The sequence below is a fragment of the Tachysurus vachellii genome, chromosome 4 (assembly GCF_030014155.1).
Source record: "Tachysurus vachellii isolate PV-2020 chromosome 4, HZAU_Pvac_v1, whole genome shotgun sequence".
In the NCBI taxonomy this organism is placed as follows: Eukaryota; Metazoa; Chordata; class Actinopteri; order Siluriformes; family Bagridae; genus Tachysurus; species Tachysurus vachellii.
The window spans coordinates 17,470,313-17,493,841 of record NC_083463.1 but is presented as its reverse complement, the minus strand read 5'-3'; the positions used below and the strand labels follow the sequence as shown (position 1 = coordinate 17,493,841).

At 38.0% G+C, this 23,529-nt stretch overlaps 1 protein-coding gene across 3 annotated transcripts in view; it reads right to left on the bottom strand.

Annotated features, from left to right (window-relative positions):
• The window catches only part of LOC132844556 (membrane-associated guanylate kinase, WW and PDZ domain-containing protein 3), a 104,149-nt gene that overhangs the window by 10,108 nt on the left and 70,512 nt on the right, over positions 1-23,529 (bottom strand). For all 3 annotated transcript variants that reach the window (XM_060868113.1, XM_060868114.1, XM_060868115.1), the window contains exons 4-11: positions 19,474-19,593; positions 13,021-13,227; positions 9,677-9,875; positions 6,241-6,320; positions 4,564-4,621; positions 4,209-4,321; positions 1,677-1,871; positions 339-962 (exon numbers count right to left, since the gene is read on the bottom strand). In XM_060868113.1, the coding sequence (XP_060724096.1) occupies positions 339-962; positions 1,677-1,871; positions 4,209-4,321; positions 4,564-4,621; positions 6,241-6,320; positions 9,677-9,875; positions 13,021-13,227; positions 19,474-19,593 (1,596 nt within the window). The remainder of the gene's footprint in view (positions 1-338; positions 963-1,676; positions 1,872-4,208; positions 4,322-4,563; positions 4,622-6,240; positions 6,321-9,676; positions 9,876-13,020; positions 13,228-19,473; positions 19,594-23,529) is intronic.

Genomic DNA, 23,529 nt, shown 5'->3' with positions numbered 1-23,529 from the left:
ATACAAGATGAACAGAAGGTGATTGCTAATTTTATAAGACAGTCTTTTGTTGTTTTCTTCAGCATACACAGAATGCATACTTCCTGTGCACTAAGACAACTAGCAAACAAAGAACCTAGAAAACAAACTGCTACTCTGTGCAGTGACACAATCAAACATATAATAGTTTGGACTAACTGCAGAGAGAGTTTAATTGGACATTCTTAGCAGCAAACATGGTAAGTCATCTTTTCATCCCAAAACAAACACAATATATGGAATAAACCTTTTTTCTCCCTTTATCCTTTTAACTTTCATGTTCCCTCACTCTCTCTTTCCCGGTCTTTTTCTTTCCTCACCTCCTCGGAGCACCAGCAGGTTGACCTCACTTCCCACAGGTAGCTCTTTGAGTATGTCCACCACCTGTGCATGGCTCAATGTCTGCACATTCTGCCTGTTGATCTCCTTGATGACGTCCCCCTTGAGCAGGTCACGGCACCACTGCGCATCCAGGATCATCTTCACCTTCTGGCCCAGCGGACTGTCAGCAATAGCAAATCCAAACCCGCCCGGGCCTTTTACAAGGGGCACAGTGACCAGCTCTGGCTGCAGCATTCCACCCTCAGGCCTCTCATCATTAGCAGTAGGAATGTTGGGTAGCGCTGCCACAATAGGCCTCCCACTAGCATCAGTAGTGAGGTAGTGGAGCTCCTGGGACGAAGCATTCAAAGCATCGCCCTTCACTAGCAGTGGCTGCCCATTGATAAGGGGTACAGCTGTTACCACTTCACCAGCTGAGGGAGGAGGAGGTGGTGGGGGAGGAAGGTCTTCATTATCTTCCTGTACATCTGGCGGCAGGGAGTAGCCACGACACAAGACCATATCCACATACTGGCTGATGGGGATGCACTGAAACATCTGCACCACGTCATTGTGGGTCTTACCAAGGACCAGTGTGCCGTTGATCTCCACAATTACATCACCTGAGAAGAAGGGGAATGAATAAGATTTATAAAAAGCTCCACAAAGAAATCATTTTAATGTATAAAAACATTTATAAAGCTGTTAATTACTTTGATTCATTAGTACTACTGCTTTAAAGGTATATTTCAGTAGAACGTTTTCAATCTGTGTTTCATATTCACAAATGTTGTACATTGTATGGATAAAAGTATTGTATATGGACATATATGTAGATGCTACAGTATGTACATGGATGCTATAATAACTTCCAATCTTCTGGTAAGGCTTTGTACTAGATTGTGGAGTGTGGTTGAGGAATTATCCCATTCGCCACATGTCAGGCACAGATGTTGGGCGAGGAAGCCTGTTGCACAGTCATAACTGTTCAGAGAGGTTGTGAAAAAAGGAAGGACAATTTAAGATTTTCCACTCCACCCTTGTCTTTATGGACCGCACAGAGACATTGTCATGCTGGAACATGTCTGGATCACTTAGTGCAAGTAAATGGAAACTGTAGTGCTACAGCTTGCAAAGACATTCTGTATAATTGTTTGTTTTCAACTTTGTGGCAACAGTTTGGGGAAACCCAGATATAAGTGTGCTTGTCATTTGTCCACAGAAAACATGTTACTTATATTAAAAGTCAAAGGCAGTTGTTGTTATTGTTATTTGCCAAAAAGCTACATGTGTGACAGATAAAGCTTAGCTGAAACAAATGTGATGCTCGCCCTCACCAGAGGCCATCTTGTTGTCTTGGGCAGCTGGTCCATCTGCAAGGACATTCTTCACCTGCAAGAACTCATCAGTTCGGTCTCCTCCGATTATTGTGAAGCCAAAACCCTGAGCGCTCTTTTTCAAAGCTGTGTGATATAACTCGCCCTTCAGCTGAGTGGGGTCACGAGTGAATCCTGGAGTTCCCCCTTCACCACCTAGAAGAATAATTGGATAGAATTCCATTCAAATCTTCCTTTCCTTGTTGCATATTTTCTGATGATTTTTGACAGGACAATAACAATTTTTTATAGCTTAGCTAAACCGAAGCAGAGAAAAATAAGAGCGAAAGTGATGCGTTAGAAAGCTCTGGCTCCCTATGATAGCTTTTTTATGCTTGACTGACCTATAATTAAACAAACAAAGTGCTTCACCCAGCTGGTGTTATAAACAAATCCATTATAACACTTGGCTTTATGACACTGCAAATGAGATCATTCATTACCAACCACACAGCCCCAAACAGGCATCCAGAATCCCCAAATACTGCCATTTCTATTTGCTTCTCATATCAGCTAGTAGTGTTTAAAGTGGTGTTTAAAGAACCACTCTTATGAAATGATTTATGCTCTCTCTCTCTCTCTCTCTCTCTCTCACACACACACACACACACACACACACGCACACACACACCTGTTTTACTATCCTCATAAGAACCTTTCATTGACATAATTATTAATGCAGCTAATTAATGCTTTGCTAAATCTAAAATAAATAGAACATAAAGTAATGTAACGCTCCTGTTGTACTGGATAATGTCGACAATGTCGATCTAGGATAATCCATGTTAGATAAGGCAGTGAACAAGAATATAAAGTATGCTGAATCCAGACTTGAAAACAAAGTGACTTCTAGACATAAACAGAGGTGAAGTGAACAAACAAATCAGAATCACTAATTCAAAACACAATATGTGTTTATATAGTGAATACAACGGGTAACAGACCGGTGTCTTGGCAATGGTAGACAGAAACAAATCCAAAACAAAGTTTAAAAGTTTTTCAATAGAAAATAAGGACCAGCCCTTATGAGGACCTTATAAAAGGGCCCCACACTACATCCAACCACACTCACTCACACACACACACACACACATATCACAGCGTATTCAAAATACATTAATATACTGTACAATGAAAAAATATAACACTGTAAACACTGGATAGCATTTATAAAGTGTATAAGCTGACCTGCTGTCTTATTTCACTCACATTTCCTTTTTCCAAAAATAAATTAGATATAAGTGTGACAAAATGGCTAATAAAAGCAGAAGGAAAGAACTAACAGTGAACTAACAGTGACACTGACTCTACTCACACAACTTTAGTATCTCTAGTATTTTTGGTTTATTGGTTTATTTTATGTATGATCTGAGGAATTTCAGCAAACAGTCTGGCATGGGAATGGAATAAAAGGTGATTTCTACAGAACATGACCAAAATTTTATTTTTCAAGAAACTGACCTGATCTATCTAGGTTATTAATCTTCAGTAGTGAACGTAACATCAGGAAGGATGGGTCTGTGATTGTGACATTGTGCACAGACTGTTAGTCACTCTCCCAACCAGACATCACTATGTGACGAAAATTTAGGTTGCTGTGTAAGTGGAAACTCGTAACCAAATCTCACCACAATGGGGGAGGAGTGAAAACAATAAACGGTGACGAACAAAGCTTGAGGTGTTCATTTGGGCGAAGGAGTCTAGTGTGTGTGATGAATAAGATTCCTGTCTGGATAAAATTCCTGACAATTAGGAACAAGAGGAGGTAAGAGCGTAAAAGTATGGGCAGCAGAGATGGTGCAAGCGTGAAGGGGAGGAGGAAAAGAATGACGGAGATATAATAGTTCTCAATACACATTATATGCATATATCCAGGAACAAAGGAAGAAATGTAATTTATATCACTTACACATTTAGTGTGTGTGATTTCATAGATGGTCCCTCACTATTATATACATGTCGGTGATCTGAATGACATTTCTTGCTTTGTTCCTTGCTATATGTGTATGATGTGGACTGATGACACAATGAGAGTCTGTCTGATAATGTTAATCATGTTAATCACTCGACTATACATATAGTCATGAGCAAAAATGAAGCCACTATCAACATAAGAATTATTGCCACCCTTTTTGAAAATGAGCAAAAATATATCTGTGTGTAGGAGAGGGAAAGATTAATGAGAAAAAAAATCTTGCACCAAGTTCATTCACAGTCCTCTTGGTGGGTCTATGTTGTATGGTTGGGCCAAGAAAAACTTTTCCTAAATATTTGTCTGTTGATTTTATCTTGTGTTTTTTTTTCCCTTGATTGCTGTATTGTTGGAGACAACAATAGATAATGTACAACCACATTTCATGTTTTGCTTTCTGGGGAATTTCTTTTTACTTGTAAATAAAATGTGACACAGAAAAACATTTTTCTTTCTTTTTTCTTTTTCTTTCCATTCTGGAAAAATGGGTTTGTACTTAAGAGTGTGTGATGGAAATGTACCTGGAGCAGGTGCTGCCCCCTTTTGGCTCAGTGCTACAGCTGCAGCCTCCTGTGCAAGTTTCTTCTTTGCTTCTACAACTGGATTCTCGAATTGGGTTCTTTGGTTTATGTGACTGCAGGACAAATTGAAAACAGGCAGAGGATCATGGGAGATTAATGAAAATATACAACCAGGATACATAACACATACCAGATCTTACTATTTTCCCAATGCTAGTATATAAAGAATTTTCTATACATAAAATATGTGTGTGTGTGTGTGTGTGTGTGCGTGTGTGTGTGTGTGTGCGTGTGTGCATGTGTGTGTGTAGGTAAAAGATACAGAAAGAAACAGCTGGAGATTGTGAGAACTTACTCAACGTAGTATGTGCCATATTGTGCGTCCTCAATCTCCTCCCAGCCGTATGGTAGCTCTGAGGAATAGATGATGAACGACTTCTAAGCAAGTAGTCATGGAAATACAAAATGCTCACACAGACAGGGCTTTATGCAAAAACACACCTACAGTATGTGCACTTACACACACGGTATTGTAGAGTTAGTAATTATCATATCAAAAGGTATTAGTGGTGGGCGTGAGAGCATTTGTGTGTTTGTGTAGCATTTTTGTAACGTTATCCTATCATTGTGAGGATGTTTGTTTGTTCCTTATGAAGAGATAAAGACACACACAAACACACACACACACACACACACATATTATTAACCTATTCAGAGGACTTTCCAATGGCATAATTATTAGCAGCTAACCGGTGCTATGTGCTACCTATATTCATCTGTAACCATAACTTTAGTTATCAATAGGAAAACTTTTGGCCCAGCAAAATCCCCACAAGGTCAAAATACTGCAAAAAAAAATAAATAAATATGAAATTTCTTATTATAAGATTACATTGAAACGAATGTACCATTAAACCTATTTAACCTATTTTTAGATCTTTTTGAATATTTTTAAGCTTTATTCTATTGGTAGATAAATTGCCTTCTTTTTGTAAATTAATGTAAAATTAAAATTAAAATTATGAAAAAATGTGAAATTAAAAGTAAAATAATCATCCAATAGAAGAAGAAAATAAATAAAGCTTAAAAATATTTAAATATGTCTAAAAACAGGTTCAATAAAAAGATCCGGTTTAAAAACTTGCAAAAATTATTTTTTTTGCAGAATACTTTCCTACCATTGTGGAGAGGATATGTGTGTGTGTGTGTGTGTGTGTGTGTGTGTGTGTGTGTGTGTGTGTGTGTGTGTGTGTGTGTGTGTGTTAACACAAGTACATTTTGTTGGTTTATGTTCCTGTGTATGCCATTTTTCTATTGGAGTTTTAGTAAGATGTTTACAAATCTACACATAGTAAGTTGCCTCTTATACCACAGCAGCTGTGTATGAGCTGTTATAGGAACAATGATGTATTAGAACAAGGAACATTCATGTAAATATATCCATTATGTTACAGTCATTAATATTCAAATACTATAGAAAATACACCAACACTGTATCATTGGGTTGTAACATCATAGCTCACACCACATGCTTCCTGCTTAAAATTCCAGGACCCCAACGTAAAACACCTTCCTGTGTCCATGCATAGTAGTGTTAGATACTGTCCACAAATACCAAGCTTCTTAAAATATACCCTGGCATTTAGCATGACATTTCCAGTTCCATGGTGCTACTATTATAATAAAAATAACAATAGCCTGAAAGTTTTACTAGATATTGTTATGATGTTTTTTGTAAGTACAGTTATTCACATTCCCTAGTAATTTTCTGTGTGTGTGTGTGTGTGTGTGTGTGTGTGTGTGCTGCGTGCGTGCGTGCGTGCGTGCGTGCGTGCGTGCGTGTGTGTCTTTATGGGGTATAAGTAGACAAACAATGAATTGCACAATGTGATGTACTGGAAAAATATATTGTTTTCAACCAGAATAATATTAAAAACACACTTCCCTCAGGTTACTGATGTATACTTTAGGATCAGGTGTAAATATAGCATGTGTATATGTCTAAAGAGCAGAAAGAGGGTGAAAGAATTACCTCCATCCTCACACTTTTCAGGCGGTTTAGCCTTCTTGACAAGCCGAGGGTCCAGCCACGTTGTAGATTTTGTGTTATGACTGCAGAACAAAGAGACATCAGTGCATAAAAATATACAGATTTATACACCAAATTTGAAATTGAGATATAACATATACATAACATACAACATACATTCCAAGTGTTTCCTAGAGGAAAGAAAGCAAGTACAGGCTAAAAAGAAAGCGGCTGTTTCAGTAGTTATACATGGTATATATTCCCCAATACGCACACAATCCCATAACTGTTAATATGTTTAACATACTCCCTTTGTTTTCTTTTCTCCCAACGGTCTGATTTGCTGTCAGGAAAATTATATCATCTAAATTCTAATTCTGCTGTGCAAATCTCTGAAGCAAATTTCTTCTTGTGCCAAATCTTCCGATCAAACCTTAAAGCAAGAGCGGTAGCGATATTATTGTAAATAGCAAAATCTGTTTTTAAATCAGATTTCTGAAACATTGTCAGCTTTAAATCTTACAAAGCAATAACATTCATTAATCCCATGCACACACTGAACTGAGCGCTTCACTGAATTATTAATGTAGCTGACCAGAATTAATGGCCAAATTAGTGGCTGATGCTTTAAGAATACACAGGAACCAATGAAGTATTTATATACACTAAGAAGGAAAAGGGTATAAAAGACTGTGTAAAAGTCTCACTATTGCACAGAATAACAGGCAGTACTATGAAAGACAATCACATGCTCAGATTCACTGTCAAACTTACACACACCATCAGATTTCTCACACACTATTATACTTCCCCATGAACTATTACACTCCTCTCACATACTGTCATATGACTATTATATCCCAGAAACCCCTTATATCTGTGTTACCTACTGGTTCTCCCTTTTCTTTATGCTCCCATAGCCAGTCATGCTATAGTCCCTGTTTGCATGTTGCACATAATGTACAATGTTCTTACAGAGCACACAACATCGTTATGCATACCTAATTATCTGTATATATGCGTCTCTCTCTCTCTCTCTCTCTCTCTCTCTCTCTCTCTCTCTTTCTCTCTCTCTGTCTCTCTCTCTCCCCCTCCCTCCCCCCTCTCTCTTGTCAAACTACACATGCTACTCCTGATCCTGACCCCTTCTGCTCTCCAGACATGCCTTATAAATCTACCACTATAAAGCCCTACTTCTGGTTGGAGTGATTCCTTCACTTGGAAACTACTCACTGCTGCTGAGGATGGCCTCACACGGACAGCCTAAAGATAAATGAGATTGCAATGGGTGGTACCATTTAGAACCCACTAGGATGCAGTTTTGCTACAATGGCTAAGGACTACAATTGCTATGATCGTTTTAGGTCTGCAATTGCCAAGAACAGTTTTGCACTCTAGTCACCATCACTGAAGTTAATACCTTCAACAAAATAGATTTCAATAGAATTCTTCACCATACAGTTATAGAAGGGAAATGATTTCTAATCTCAGTCTCTGCTGTCACCCAGATAAGGATGGGCTCCCTTTTGAGTCTGGTTCCTCTTAAGGTTTCTTCTTCATATCATCTTAGGGTGATTTTTCTTGCCACTGTCACATCTGGCTGGCTCATTAGAAGTACATTTATAAATTGAACATTTCTATCCTGAATTTGTGATTCCTGCTTTGTGAATTTGTGACAACCTGCTTTATGACAGTGTCCAGTTTACAAATAAAACTGAACTGAACTACCATCATACTATCTTCTCTCACATACTATTATATTCCATTCGTGTACTTTCATACTCCCTCACATTATAACATCCTCCTCACACTATCATACTTGTCTCACACACTATTATATTCCTTTTATCATACTCAAATACTATCATAATACTCGCACTTTATCATACTCCTCTGACAGACAATCAAATCCTCTGCACAAGAATAGCTTTCTGATGCCAGTCATGCAAATCTCTCTTGTAAATCTCTGCTTGGGCTTATGGTGTGATCAAAGTGAGTGCAGATTTATGCATCAAAATGTACCTCTACTATAGTATAATAACACATTTTTTATGTAATTAATTATTAACATTTTTAAATCTTGTAAGTAATTCGCTAATTCTGATGAATCTCAGACACTGAGTTGTGATGTTCACTCACATGTAAATGCAGCTCCCTGATATTAATGCAGTTGATAGAAACCCTGAAATATTTATGACTATGTGCGTATACATGCATGCACACACACACACACACACACACACACACATCACTCTCTGTATTCATTAGAGAACATCTGGGCCACAATGTGGGCTAAATTTACTCCTATTCTCTCACTGACTGCTAGTTTGCTGCTATCTGCTGTTCTCATCAAAGACACGATCCACTAAAAAGTCCACAAAAGTCTAACTGTACAATGGACCTTTGCACTGATGCTCCGAATACATTAGAACAAGTCTGTCCAAAACCTGGCCTAATAAAATACCCTCTGGACAGCGGACTTCTAACACACCTGACTCTAAAAGGTACAGATAGATAGATACACAGAGCTCACCAAGACTTACGATATAAGATATGTTGTAAGATCATTGCAACTTGGAAAAACCTACTGAATGTTTTGGCCAAAAATAACTGTAAAATAACTGTGTTTTGACTGTTTTTCTGCCAATTTTTACACTATAAGAAAACAAAAACGAAAAGGTATCCACAATGACATGGAAATTATATTTATGCTACCTTGCCTTGGCAGGTTTAACACATGCAGCACTAAATACAGTCTGTCTAGTAGATGTCTAAAACCTTGGTACTGTAGTTTAATGTGCTTTTCTTAGAAAATGAATGCTGTGCTTTGATGTGCCTGACATATGCCAGAGTGAAATGGACATAAGCCTAATGAATTCAGTTTAATCTGACAGTGTAATCTGAATCCAAGTTAGTTGGCAATTATTTTCCCAACACTGTAGCAGCCCGGGATCAGCTGAGTGAAGAGACAGATTTCCAAGTAGAATGTTTTTACAAATACATTCTGTTTATAATTCTACATTTCAGATTTAACCTGGCATAGTGTGTGTCATTATGCATTTTTGCATAAAACTAATGTTTAATGTGCTATTTGTCATTCTATTTTCAGTTTTACAATATTATAGTGTTGTTGTTAGGTCCATCAGTGATGCATAAATGGTATTAGGTCCATCAGTGATATAGTAAAAATGTTAGCTTTTAGGACATCAGTGGCTGGAGAATCCTTACTGTAATCAATTCCATTTACATCACTAGCACTACTGGTATTGCTCAATCATAGCCTAAACTTTTGGTTAAATAACAAAATAACAAAACAAGAAAACTAAAGAAAGAAAACTTACACTCAGTCAATGTACTACGCACAACCGAAATCAAAAACAAGTTCCTTGTCCTATCTCAACAGAAGAGTCATTCATTGCAGTATTTCCCCCACACTCACTCAATGAAGTAGACCATGCCCGTTTCAGTGTAGGCCATCTCCCAGTTGTATGGTAAAGGTTCAAGGCTGTCGTCTCTGGAGAGAGAACTCCAGGTGCGAACAAGCTCACTACTGCTGCTGCCACCTCCACGAGTAACACTGCTGCTGCTGTTAGACTGAGTGTAGCTGGGCACCGGCCTCCTCCATTCCTCACTTCCCTCTGAAAGAGAGAGAGAGAGAGAGAGAGAGAGATATGACAACGCTCGCCACATGACACAAACACATGGCACAATGCAAAACACTAGGAGGAGGCAGGAGAGTGATTTGTATATTATGGTAGAGATATAGACATAGACAAAGAGATATCTGTTCCCATTTTGGAAGTTGGCCAGGGAGACAAGTAGATGGAGAAATGGCAATAAGGGAGGTGGCAAGCAAATGGCAAAGCCAAGACAAATATTTCTGATGCTGACATTTCTGATCTGAAGGTGACAATTATTATTATTATTTTTTTTTTTTTTACAATCTGCCCGCATTCCTTTGCTGTCTGCCTCTAACACAATATTCAATTACAAAAAAAAACTTTAATCAGTATAATAGTAAAAGTTAAATAAACATTATCACCAATTTTTGATGCCACTTTTTTCCTAGTTTTTTTTTTTTTTTTTCTCAAAAAAGTTGATGTGGCACAATCTGGCCCAGAGTTTAACACCCCACTTGTTTAAAGTAATAAAAATATCTCATGGTAGATCTTCTTGTCATTTTGAATAACAAAATCATTAAATCGTTCCTCTGAGTGAATAAAAGAGGACAATACATAGTTTGACATTCATTGTTTTGAGATGAAAACCTTTAGTGTTTTAGCCTCTCGACTTCATTTTATTTGAGACGAAGTTGCAATTTATGCCCCAATAAAATCTACGGTCACAAACCACCAGTGAAAAACTTCTCTTATTGTGTAAGTGGCACAATCCTTCAAAACACATATTAAAATACTCCAAGGAAAGATTACTTTTATTCGATTTCTTTCTACACAAGTGAAGGGATTATTTGCTTGAGTGAACATTCAGCAGCTATTTCCTCTTCACTGCTATCAACCAAGGCCTCGATCGGAGCATTAGCCAATCCCAACTGCACAAGATAACTATGCAAATGCACAGCAACTCTGAGATTTAAACATTAATCAATAGCCGTACACTTGAGAGCTCAGCCTACTACAGACATGCATATTCTGCTTGGTGCCATGGCAACAATACCTACTTTACAGATTTTTTTTCTCTCACTCACTTCAATAGATTTCCATTAAGATGACTTCCGTTATGGTGTCCATTAAAACATACTGTATGCAATGGATCAAAACAAACCAGGAAGGACAGAGACAGACTGCCTCTGGTTACAGCTCAGTAGCTCTCATAGCCAGCTCACTTCCACTCTCCCTATAGATTTCTCTCTCACTCTTTCTCTCTCATGTGCTACCTCTAGATTTCTCTATTTACATTGCTTTAGTAGCCTAGTGTTATTTCCTTATTACACGTGGCACGACTTAATAAAATCCTACACTAATTGCTTATTGTAGGATTTTTAGTTTCAGTGACAGCTACATTGCGCTTTCCAATAACCGATTCAACAGAATCATTGTCGGAGATTCTTATGAGTCAGTATGAATCAGCAAATTAGTTCTCAACGCAACTGAATGCTATGGCTAATATCTAATTCAAGGAAAAACAGGAATGGGTATCATTCAGATCAGCTCTTTTTTAAATCCCAAAATGAGGCTACTGGAATACATTCACTTCAAGGTAAACCAGCCTGTCACTGTGAATCTGGGAACTGACTTTTCAGGAAGAGCAACACCGAGTACACATAATCGGTGTTGATTTCTGACCTCGCACCATTCTGTCCCCATGCAATGATAATGTGCCACCAAAAGGATTTTATGTAAAGCTGCAACAGACTTAGCCATAAGCTCTCAGTGTCCATTTCTCCTTCAGTATATCAATGATTTAGTATTTTGCCAGATTCAGAGACATTGCTTTCATTACTAACACATGAGAGACATCTGCTGTGTGCACTGTGTGCGAAAAAAGGTTAATCTACCATCCTAAAGGATGCTTTGATTTGTCCTGTGAGAAAATAACAGGGTTTTAACCCTCTTTTACCAGTACACTGGTGTGCTATTCTATAAATAAGATAAATACAGTAGCTGGCCACTATAATAGGACATTTCGTTTCATTTCATGTTCATTCAAGCAAATATATAATCAGACAATCATGTCATCACAATGCAATGCATAAAATCAGATGCAGACCAAAAAAAAAAAAAACATCTAGCAAGCAGGTTGCGGCTTTTTACAGGCAGAAATGCATTGTTGGTGAGAGAGGCTTGAGCTGGCTTGAGCTGTCAGGAAGGCTACAGCCATGCCACTTTTTACAACTATAGTGAACAGAAAAGCAAGTCAGATTTTACTATAATTCGGAGTGTATATATCCATCCAAGCTTGCAAATTTTTTCTGTCAGTTCTTTTTCCTGCATTGGAATACAGACTGCAGCCTGTGGAAGTGACAAGAAAGGCAAAATAAAACAATAAAACATTGTGCTTGCCAAACAAGTGTTGTAAATAAATATGAAACAATGATGTCCTGGACTGTCCTGAACAAACTCATGTCCTTTTGATTGTTGGAGTTTGTTTTGTGTACTGCGAGTCATACTGTAAATACACCAAAGGGACACTCGATATGTTTTCCAGCGTTTCTGGAAAATTCTAAACATATCAGACTGAAAATTTATATTTACTTTGAATTTTCTCAGAATTTTCTTGAAAGAAACACACAATGGGGAAAAATGTTCACCTTAGCATTAGGCATGCTTGTTTATATCTGAAAGCATGCTGAGATCCATGCTGGAACCAAGAGCTTAAACAATCCTAGGCTGCAGTTCCATCAACTGCAGTAACAGTTGAAATTATACGTAAAAGAGAATCATATATTTTTGGGTAAGTACTTTCCAATAAGTTTCTTGCCACTGCTCTCTCCATCAATCCTGTCACCCTGACCATGATCAAATGGTCTAAATTTCTGTTAATTAACGTTTGTATTCTCATAATTGTCTATATTAAACCTGATCTGAAACACGTCCTGTGGAAAAATATAGGAGGTCGTTTTTATGCTATAAAAACAAAAAGAAATGCTGACCACACCAAATATATAAAGCTAATGATTTTCTATTGCTGTCATATTCTTTTAATTGTATTATATATTCCAAAAATATTGTACTGACCTTCAATCTGAAGTGGAAATAATTTCATGGTTGAGTCTGCGGTATACAACCAGATATGCAGGCAACACACATACACTCACACACACACCTGGAAGGCCATTTGGTAGCGCTGGCCGCTCGTCATCGTCTTCCTCCTCAGGGACGACACTGTCATTGCGGTCCATCTTGCTGACAGAGGTGGTACGCTTGCGTTGAACTTCTGTGCCAAATTCTTCCTCAAATAACACTTGGTCAACCAGATCAGGCTGAACCAAGTTGGGCTCTGCAGGGGGTTTGGGTGTGCCATAGTAGTTTCCTTCAAAAAGCATAAGATCAGATTATTATTAAGAGTTTCTGATTTTAAATACAGTAAAACTAAAATGATTAATCGACTTCAATGCTTAGCTTTGTAAAAAAAAAAAAATTGTCACTCTGAATGTGTGTTGGTTATGATGTTAGACGCTTTCTGAAAGCACGGCTGCTCGAAAAAAACTATTCTGCTCCAGTAACACTGGTGACACTGAGTCACCCTTCCCTTATATAAAAAGGCACTGATGGAGTGCTCTGTCTTTCAAACTCATAAGACTAAGAACGTAGGTTACGCTAAGTTTAAATTTAAAGCACTCAGACGTGTGTATTTGAAAAACCACCAAATAAAAAGAACTTGCACTGGATTACAGCTTCTCACCTTTAGAATCTAAAGCAGCCACACAGACTGTAAATGCACAGCATTGTTGGTCAAAGACACGGTCATGAAAGTCAACAGAGGAGTGAGTAGCTGCCAGAGGAAGTGAATAAAGAGCAGCTTAGCTATAAATTAATATTCATTGAGATCAGAAAGCAGAGTTTTCAGGCTATGATGAAGTGAAATAAATAAAGGACCTGAGAGAACTGCTTCTCTGCCTGCTTCCAGCGCTCTCATTTCAGACAATGGGTTTGGAAAGGACAATACATTGCGTAGATTGACACATCAAACATTCTCATTTTGGTGGCACACTGATAGCAATTACACTCTCCAATGGATTTAGTAATGAACCCGTCCTCCATGTTTTATTCAAATGTAAAAACAGTTCATTCATATTCAACACCTATAACGGAGCATCTAATCAGTGTGTTGTATAATGTGCTTAAATGATTTTCTAATATATTGGTGTGTGTGTGTGTATGTGTGTGTGTTTGTGTATGTTTCTCTCTCTCTCTCTCTCTCTCTCTCTCTCTCTCTCTCTCTCTCTCTCTCTCTCTCAACATGACACTAAATTCACTCAGTATGATTGTATCTATGCCAAAGGGGAAAAATTTCTGTCCAAATCAACTGCTTAATCTTCATCAATTACACCCGGATTAATTACAATTATAGGATTATTGTTTCTATTTGTGAGCTGTTTTAATAATAATAATAATCATAATCATAATAATAATAATAAACACCTATAAATTAAAAACCTCTTGATTATAATTAATGCAGATAAAATTTGGTTAAAGTCAAACATTTTTCCTGAAAATATTAACCAAAAAATGTCCTCATCATCTACATTAAGGCTTTCACTTTTCACCATACAATAAGAGTAATTAGAAAATAGAAATGGAACACACATAAGGCTAAGCCTTTTTTCTGTACACTATGCAATTACTGACTCTTTTTAAACATGCACTGGGACTGTAACAGCACCGAAGTCACCTTTATTATTAAAGGAGAGAGAAAGTCAGATACAGGACATTCAAAGCTGCATGTAGGTTAAACAGTTTGCTAATGTGCCACGTTTATCCAGTGACTAATAACCAAACAAACACCTTCTGGGTGTATGAGTGTCATTAAAGTATAATCACAGCTTAGCATCAAAGTCCATTTGTGGGGTCATCCGTCAACGGTGAGCTACAGAGAGCTGACTAATGTGATTTTGAGGGAAACAGCACCTCAGCATTTTTTTAATGTTACTGAAATTGTGGCTGTGTAAAGAGGAAGGTCATCTCCATGTCCGCAAAGAACGATAAGATGATGATTTAAATAAACAAATGACATTCCCTGAGGACTGTCAGCTGAGGAAAAGAGCCTGTGTGATTTATCAAAGAATTAAAGTGACACACCTTAATAGAGATTTCTCAAATTGCCCGCATCTTCTATTTTATCAACTAGATCATAATTCCACAGTTGCTCATTAGATCTGATTGCTAATTAACTTAAGAATATGAACCGGCATGCCGGAAGCACTGAGAATAATGAACAACTTCTCATTAGCCAAGGGGATTAGCAAGAAAATGTAAATGTAGAATGTGACAATTTGAATATAAAGAACAGAAAGGTTTCAATGCTTTTTTTCTACCTCCACCAAAGTCACAAGAAGACTGTAAAAATCTGTATATGACATAAATACCATTGGCATAGTGCCATTTCTTTCCTTTCATCTCACCTTGTGTATATACTGTATGTTGCTTCTTGGAGCTATTTGTGTAACAGCTCGTGACTACTAGATGGCAGTAATTTGAGCTTTTTTGAGCTGTTGAGCTGCCATGAAGGAAAGGCACAATGAACTGCCCTGTCTATGAGACCTACAGTACATACTGGGTAGTGGACATCTTCATCATAGCCAGACACTTGTCCACTGCTTTGACATTCTTTTCTACGTGGCTCATCTCGTCTTCATGGCCATTGCTTAAAGACATACAGTAGAGAGACAGAGAGACAGCAGATTCCCCAAAATGCTTTGAAAAAAGCGTACAAAGAAAAAATCGTACAAAATGTACCTGAAACAACTCATGCCGACGAAATGTACCTGAAGCAACTCATTCCACACCAAATACCGCTTTGTGCTCATTTTTTGTTGATCAATTATCTGCTATTTTCTGCTTTTTATAAAAGTTGCTTTTACTATTATTTTTGAAAATGTCTGTGCATCACATCCATCACAGCATGACTTTACAAAACCTGCCATCTGGGTGTCACTGTGTACCATCTCCAGGTGCTAAAAGGTTAAAATGGCCTCTCAACATACTGTGGCCTCATGTGGCTTTCCATGACGTTTTATACAAGTGAATCTCAAATGAATGCGTGAATATTTGCGAATGCTAGTTACAGTGGCATGCAAAAGTATTCATCCCCTGGAACTGATCAGACACATGATCGATAGTCGTATTCTGCTCAGCAAAAGAAAATAAAAACAAAGAAAATAAAAACATGGCAAATGCTGCCTGCATAAATATTCAACCCACCAGGTTCCCGAAATTGTCTTAATGAGGACCAATTGACTTATATTTGGCCTTCACCTATAAAATATTAAAATAGCGCTAGCTAGTAAATATTATTTTCTAGCAAAGTAATAGAAATTCTTAGAATTTTACAACCGCAGAATACACACACACACACATATTCATATTACTAACCTATTCTGAGGACTTTCCAATGACATACTTATTAGCAGACATTGACTTTCTGGATTTGTTTGCCTGTCTTTCTCGAATAAAATATTTAACTGTAGCCATCACTGCGGCCCGACGAGATTCTATTCAAAATTGAAAGGAGAATAGATGGAGCAAAATACAGAGGGATATTACAATCTGCTTAAGTCTGCAAAAACAAACAAACAAACAAACAAATAACAAATGCTTTAGAGAAACAACTAATGCTTTGGAGCATCTTTACCATTCAGAGCAAGCACAAGGCAGATGCAATGAATGGTTAAATAAAATAAATAAAAACAAAAAAGTCTGCCTAGCTTTTATTGCAGCAAAAGGTGATTCAACCAAGTAAAAGTCTAAAAGACTTGAATACTTATGCAAGCAACATTTTTCAGTTATTTTAAATGTTAAAGATGCTGCTGACAAATAATACATTTTGATTTTAAAAAGATCACAGTGGTTTGCAATAAAAATACTGAGAGGAACGATCTAATCCAGGCGAATCTGCCCAGAGGAATCTAATAGGTGGGTTGAATACTTTTGCCAAAATTACCTGAATCACAAAGACATCTGTCACCTTCAACAAAGACATGACGTGATAGGATCAAATGTGTCATGTGACTTTCCTTTCCTAAAACCTTCTCGTTGAGCAGACAGCAGGTCAGCAATGTTTCCAAATGACACTGAACCCATTTCCAACCAGGTTTCCAATGTGTCAATTTTCATAGGTGATCAATCACAGTATAATCTTTAGTGTTCACAATCAGCTCGTATTTGGCAACCTTACCCACGATCACTTACTATTGTATTAGAGACTGCTAAGAAGTAAATCAATACAGATTGTTGACAAAAGAGTGGCAGGGAGTGCTAAAAGATGCTGAGACATTTCTGAGCTCAGCTTGTATTTAATCTAAGATTAAAATATAGTGTTGATGGGAATTCTCCTTTGAAAATCCATTATGTATTACATTTGGAACATGCTGCACTTGCTCTAAGGAAAGGGCTTGGCTCAAAAACCTTGCCCTGTTCAAAACATGGCAAAAGACAATAAAACAGTAGCTCTGTGTGTCTAAATCTACAAACTTTCAGTTCAACATGTTTAGATTTCTGTGTGCATACTTTTGACTTTAGGTATTTGTGTTTGTGTGTGCATGGGTCCATGTGCTTCTGGAAGCACAGCATCTACTCTCCAAGGAAGGGTGCATATGGACATGTCTTTGTGATCTGCCAGGGCGTCCCAGCAGGCTTTTCCCTGGAACAGCTATAATCACAGAGGCAACATGGGACTGCATTAACTCCAACAGACTTACACACTCAGACACGCACTGTCTCTTGTTCCGCCCTTCTCACAATACAGATTTACATCTAATGTCACTCTGGAGTTCATAATGTTTGCAGTGCCTTGCTTCTTGTATAAGCAGATGTCTTAAAATAAAAGTCACAGATCTCTTATATCACCCAGAGAGAACAACAAAGTGAAGACTCCAGACAAGCACCACTCTCAAGAGGAAAAGCTTAATTTAGCTTCATTGCCTTTTTTCATGCTGGTCAGTAATGATCTAATGTGTGACATTTCTCTAAGCAGGGAATATCGTACTGTGACTAAGCCCTCTCTCTGGTATATGTGAAGCTGCTCCAGTGAGGTTTGATATTATTACAGTGGCTCACTTCCCCGATCCCTGTTTTTATGTGCGCTTTATAGCAGTTCAGTGGAAGACTTTTTCAAAGCGCATTAACACAATATAATCTCACACATTCTATCCTTAAATCTGTCCCTCTTACTAAATCTATCCCTCTGCTTAGCTGTGACTAAATGCTACATATCCGAACTTAGGAAAGTCAGAAGATTATTCTAATAATAATATACATGTAATTCAGCATTTTTCAATTATTTATGTATAGTGACAGTGTACTATACTGTATCTCCATTACATCTCATCCAAACACCAGTTTCTAGTCTACATGCCATGCTGCCCACAACAGGAGGACAGTTATTTTTCTCTTGTCTCTAGAGGTCAATATCTCCACTGTTCTAAATCAGCGGATCATTTCCTCTTCGCTTTAGTCTTCCCAGTTAGTGGTGATATTTTCAATTCGTCCCAGTGACTCACCAAAAAGATTTATTCTAATTCATTTACTGATCGTTAAGTGACTATTGTTGTTGTTGTTGTTTGTTGTTGATATTATAAAATGTGCATATCTACAAATATACTGGGACATGAAATATAAAGAAAACAGCGAATATTATATTTTAAACATTTCAGTTTTGGGGAAACCCCCCACAAAAATCACAAAATTAATAATAAACTTTTGTCTACGTCATTTTTATTGTGTAAGTATGACTAGTCTTCTATACTGCATTGGATGGGATGAATGAGGCTGGACACCATGAACCACTTCACTATGACAAGTCCCAGTACTGTCAGGACTCTGCCTGGACTTTGGCCATGTGCCTTTTGTTTATGTTTCATGTTCACGTGTCTGCCCCGCCCTTGTCTTTTCCGCCCCGCCTCTGCACACCTGTCCCTCATGTTTATTGATTATTTGTATTATTTAGTTGAGCCGCGTTGCATTGTGCAGCGCGGAATCCTATTGTCTTCATGTCTGGTTTTGTCTGTGTCCTGTTCTGTGTCTTTAATTTATTAAATCCCTGTTTTTCTTACGCTGTCCTGCATTTGGGTCCATTTTTACCCCCGCGTCGCTGACAAGTACAATCTTATCATTTACGCACTAGTTCATTTAGTTCATACTGAACCATGTGTTCCAGTTCATACAGAATCAGTTTCACTTTAATTCAGACTCAACACCAATTCTTGTTCAGTAAAAGGCATGTTCCTTCCAACCATTGACATGTTCCTTTATAGCATGCTCTAAAATGCATGAAAGAGTTATTAAACCTAAGATTTTGTTTTCTTAAGCTTAATACTTATGTGAGCAAATTATATGAGTTAGTAAATGGAAATGATGGAAAATGATTTGTTTGTATAAAAGAATTGTTCAAAAACACTGATTCGTTCAGGAACTAAACACCACTATTGCCAATCTCTAGTCTAAATTCTGTTCGATGATGAATATCAGTGTTGTGATCGTTGCCTTCCTAACACTTTGGATAGTGTACTGCTTCAATAAACACTACACTCCTTTACTGAGTCTGGTTTATTACACTCACCATCATAAGTTCCACTCTCCAGCAGTAATCCACTCTCCTCCAAGATCCTGAAGTCACTTACACTGATGAAGTTGTAATCCACTCCAGGAACTTCTCCCTCTCTGGGTAGGCGAGTTGTACCTTCAATTTGGAAGAAATCGTGTGAAATTAATGCCTTTTCCTCACTTTTCAGTTCAATTTAACAACAATTGGAGTGAATTAAGACTGCAATCTCAAGCTTTTTTTTTTTAAACAGCAGCTAGATAAAGCACCAGTTAAGATGAATTATAACTTCAGAGAATATTTATAAGTAGTTTAAATGAACAACTTTATAAAATATGACAATACAAGCAGAGAGTCTACTTATTAGCCTGAAAGACATCTTATGCTTGATGATTCTAAAGTCTTGGTCGAGTGCTGTGAGACTGGAAAAAAGACAAAAAGGCTTTGAAATGGGCCTAATTAGCTAAACTGAGAAGAACAAAAGGTTATTGCACCATTGCCAGGGAACATATTGACTCTTTTTTTAAGTGGTATTCAAGCATGGTCATACAGTATATAGCATGCATTTGAGGGAACATTGTGCAAGAATTCAAGCAGCAAAATGGGAAGTGTGGCTGATTAAATGCTCTGTTTGATGTCTTAGACATTTAAGTAATTAGTATCATAAACCACATCTACCTATCTGTTTCTCCTCCTGCAGTAAACCTCCAGTAGCTGTAACTGTTGTCACCTCGACATGTCTATATTCAGCTTGTATCTAGCTGGCGAGCAGATTTCAAACACAAATAAGAAATATGCATAATCCTGTCTCTAACCGTATCTTCTGCTAGTAAATAAAATGTGATTAAACAATATGTTTAGGTTTGAAGCCTCCAGGTGGTCCAGCGGCAGATCCCGCACTCGCATTGAGTTGCCCGGGTTCGATTCCCAGGCAGGGAGCTAACCCAGCCACTGAGGAGTTAACTCTCAGTGCTGGTCCCAAGCTCGAATAAAATTGGGAGGATTTTGTCAGGAAGGGCATCTGGTGTAAAACCCGTGCCAAATCTAATATGCTGACCACATAATCTGCTGTGGCGACCCGAACAGGGAGCAGCCGAAAGAAGAAAAAACAATATGTTTTGGTTTCAAGATGATGGTTAAATATGGAAGCATAATGACTTGGTTGACCTTTTATGAACATAACTATAGTGCAATTACTCTGCAAAACAATGCTGTTTGACACGTATGCAATCATCTACTCTGGATGTGTCTTACGTTTCCCACCGATGAATAAACATTTGGATCGGTCATAAAATAAAACCCCCAAATCCCACCAGCTGTGCCTCAATCCAGCGAGGCTCATTTTTGGCCAAATAAATAATATTTTTTTTATTTTTATGAAGATGCATAATGATATACTGCAATTTTAAGACCTTGAATGAAAAATCTTCAGAACAACATTTTTAATTCGCCATTTGACAGCAGCTTTAGTGCAAGTTGGTCAGTCATGCAGTTAAGAGTGCTGTGTTACAGTCTTAATAAATTGAACGTTAGTAAAAATGAAGCATTGGGTGTGAATTTTACAGCCACATCAAAAGATGTTTTGTGCTGTAGGCATACATATGTTCCCTAATAGAAGGTTATTCCTTGCACAAGCACAAATAGGTTCCATTATCACATGATAGCTGAAGACAGCTGAAGATTTAACAACTGAATGCACTCATCAGAGAGCAATAACTGCAAAGTCTCACCAACCCAACAGTGAGTCAATATTAAATGACTTTTTGGTGAGAATTTGGTTTACAGTGCATCCAGAAAGTATTCACAGTGCTTCACTTATTCCAGATTCTGTTATGCTACAGCCTTATTCCAAAATGAATTCAATTCATTATTTTTCTGAAAATTCCACAAACAATAGTCTATAATGATAATGTGAAAGACGTTTGTTTGAAGTCTTTGCAAATTGATTAAAAATAAAAAACAAATAAAATCCCATGTACATAAGAATTCACAGCCTTTGCCATAACACACAAAATTGAGTTCAGGTCCATCCTGCTTCCACCGACTATCCTTGAGATGCTTCTACAACTTGATTGGAGTCCATTTGTGGTTAATTCAGTTCATTGGACATGATTTGGAAAGGCACACACCTGTCTAGATCCCACAGTTAACAATGTATATCAGAGCACAAACAAAGTCATGAAGTCCAAGGAATTGTCTGTAGACCCCTGAGACAGGATTTAATCAAGGCACAGATCTGGGGAAGGGTACAGAAATATTTCTGCAGTTTGGAACCACCAGAACTCTTCCTAGGGTGGGCAGCCCAGCCAAACTGAGCAATCAGTGGAGAAGGGCCTTAGTCAGGGAGCAAGAACCCGATGGTCACTCCTGCCCCTTTTCCACCAAGGCAGTTTGAGTGCTGGTTTCAGAACCAGAGCCTAATTTAAATTCAGTTATTTTTTTAAAACACCCAAAGCACTGGCTCTGAACCAGGAAAAGTGGTTCTTAAAAGCACCAGAACATTGCTGGTCTAGACTTAATAACCGCTTGCGTCAGGTCGTTACGTTGGGTTACGTCGTTAGCGCCATTTTTAAATCATTTTAATTCAGGATTCGCCGCGTTTGGATGCCGATGTAGGTTCACAAAGCCATAAGTATTAACAGTAAAGCAACATCCACCGTTGTTGATATTGTGTTTGCCGCTGCTGCGCTAATGTTGCTGTATACGGTTGTATACAGTGATGTAAGACTTGGCACTGTGATGGCTCTCTAGCCCATGGAAAGGAAAACCGGTTCTTAGAAGGCTCGCCAGTGGAACCAACTTCGACACAGCACTCTGAACCAGCACCTGGTTCTTTCTGGTGGAAAAGGGGCATCTGATAAAGTTCCAGTGCTTTTCTGTGGAGAAAGGAAACATCCTTGATGAAAACCTGCTCTTGAGTGCTCTGGACCTCAGACTGGGGCATGCTGTCCATCTTCAAATAAGAAAACAACCATAAGCACACTGCCAAGATTACAAAGGAGCAGCTAAAGGACAACTCTGTGAATGTCTTTGAGTGGCCCAGCCAGAGCCCAGACTTGAACCGGATTGAACATCTCTGGGTGAGAACTGAAATTATCTGAGCACCGACACTCCCCATCAAACCTGATGGAGCTTGAGAGGTCCTGCAAAGCAGAATGGGAGAAACTGCCCAAAATAAGTATGCCAAGCTTGTAGTATCATACTCAAAAAGACTTGAGGCTGTAATTGCTGCCAAAGCTGCTTTAAAAAAGTATTGTGCAAAGGCTGTGAATTCTTGTTTCTTATTTTTAACAAATTTGCAAAGATTTCAAACAAACTTCTTTCCCGTTATCATAATGGGCTATTGTTTGAATTTTTAAGGAAAATAATGAATATAATCCATTTTGGAATAAAGCTGTAACATAACAAAATGTAGTGCTGTGAATACTATACGGATGCACTGTACATTTAACTGTACCAATGAATTTTGCTCAAAGCAATAGGCCACAATTTTCCTAGTCCCTAAAACCTACAACACAAAAAAGTATTTAAAGAGTACAACACAACTATATATTCCATTTGTTGAGCAAGGGAACCCAGCTGTTACTGTGCATATGGGAGTGAATATAATAAAGAGAATGTGTGTGTGTGTGTGTGTGTGTGTGTGTGTGTGTGTGTGTGTGTGTGTGTGTGTATCTACCATGTCCACTGGGACCTTCTTTGGAGGAGAGTCGATTGTTTGGCTGCACACAAGAAGCATCCAAAAGTGCCATTTCTTTCAAATACAAGGCCAAAAATAAGAGCTGACATTTCTCGGCTTTGTTTGTGTGGGTGCTACCAAATGCCACCAGGCTTTGCTCTCATTTGAGGTACATTTACATCTGAATTCTCAATATTGAAATGCCGGTGTGAAACGGATGGACATCAACAAGGCGTAAATGACATAAAAACCCAGCTAAATGACACCATCCTCAAAACACCAGAGTGGAAAATTCTGATAACGAATGGATTTAATTACAAGATGAGGAGGTTAACACGGTGGATGCGTTATTGCTGCATGGGAGTATTTAAATGATATTTTCCACAAATGAGAGA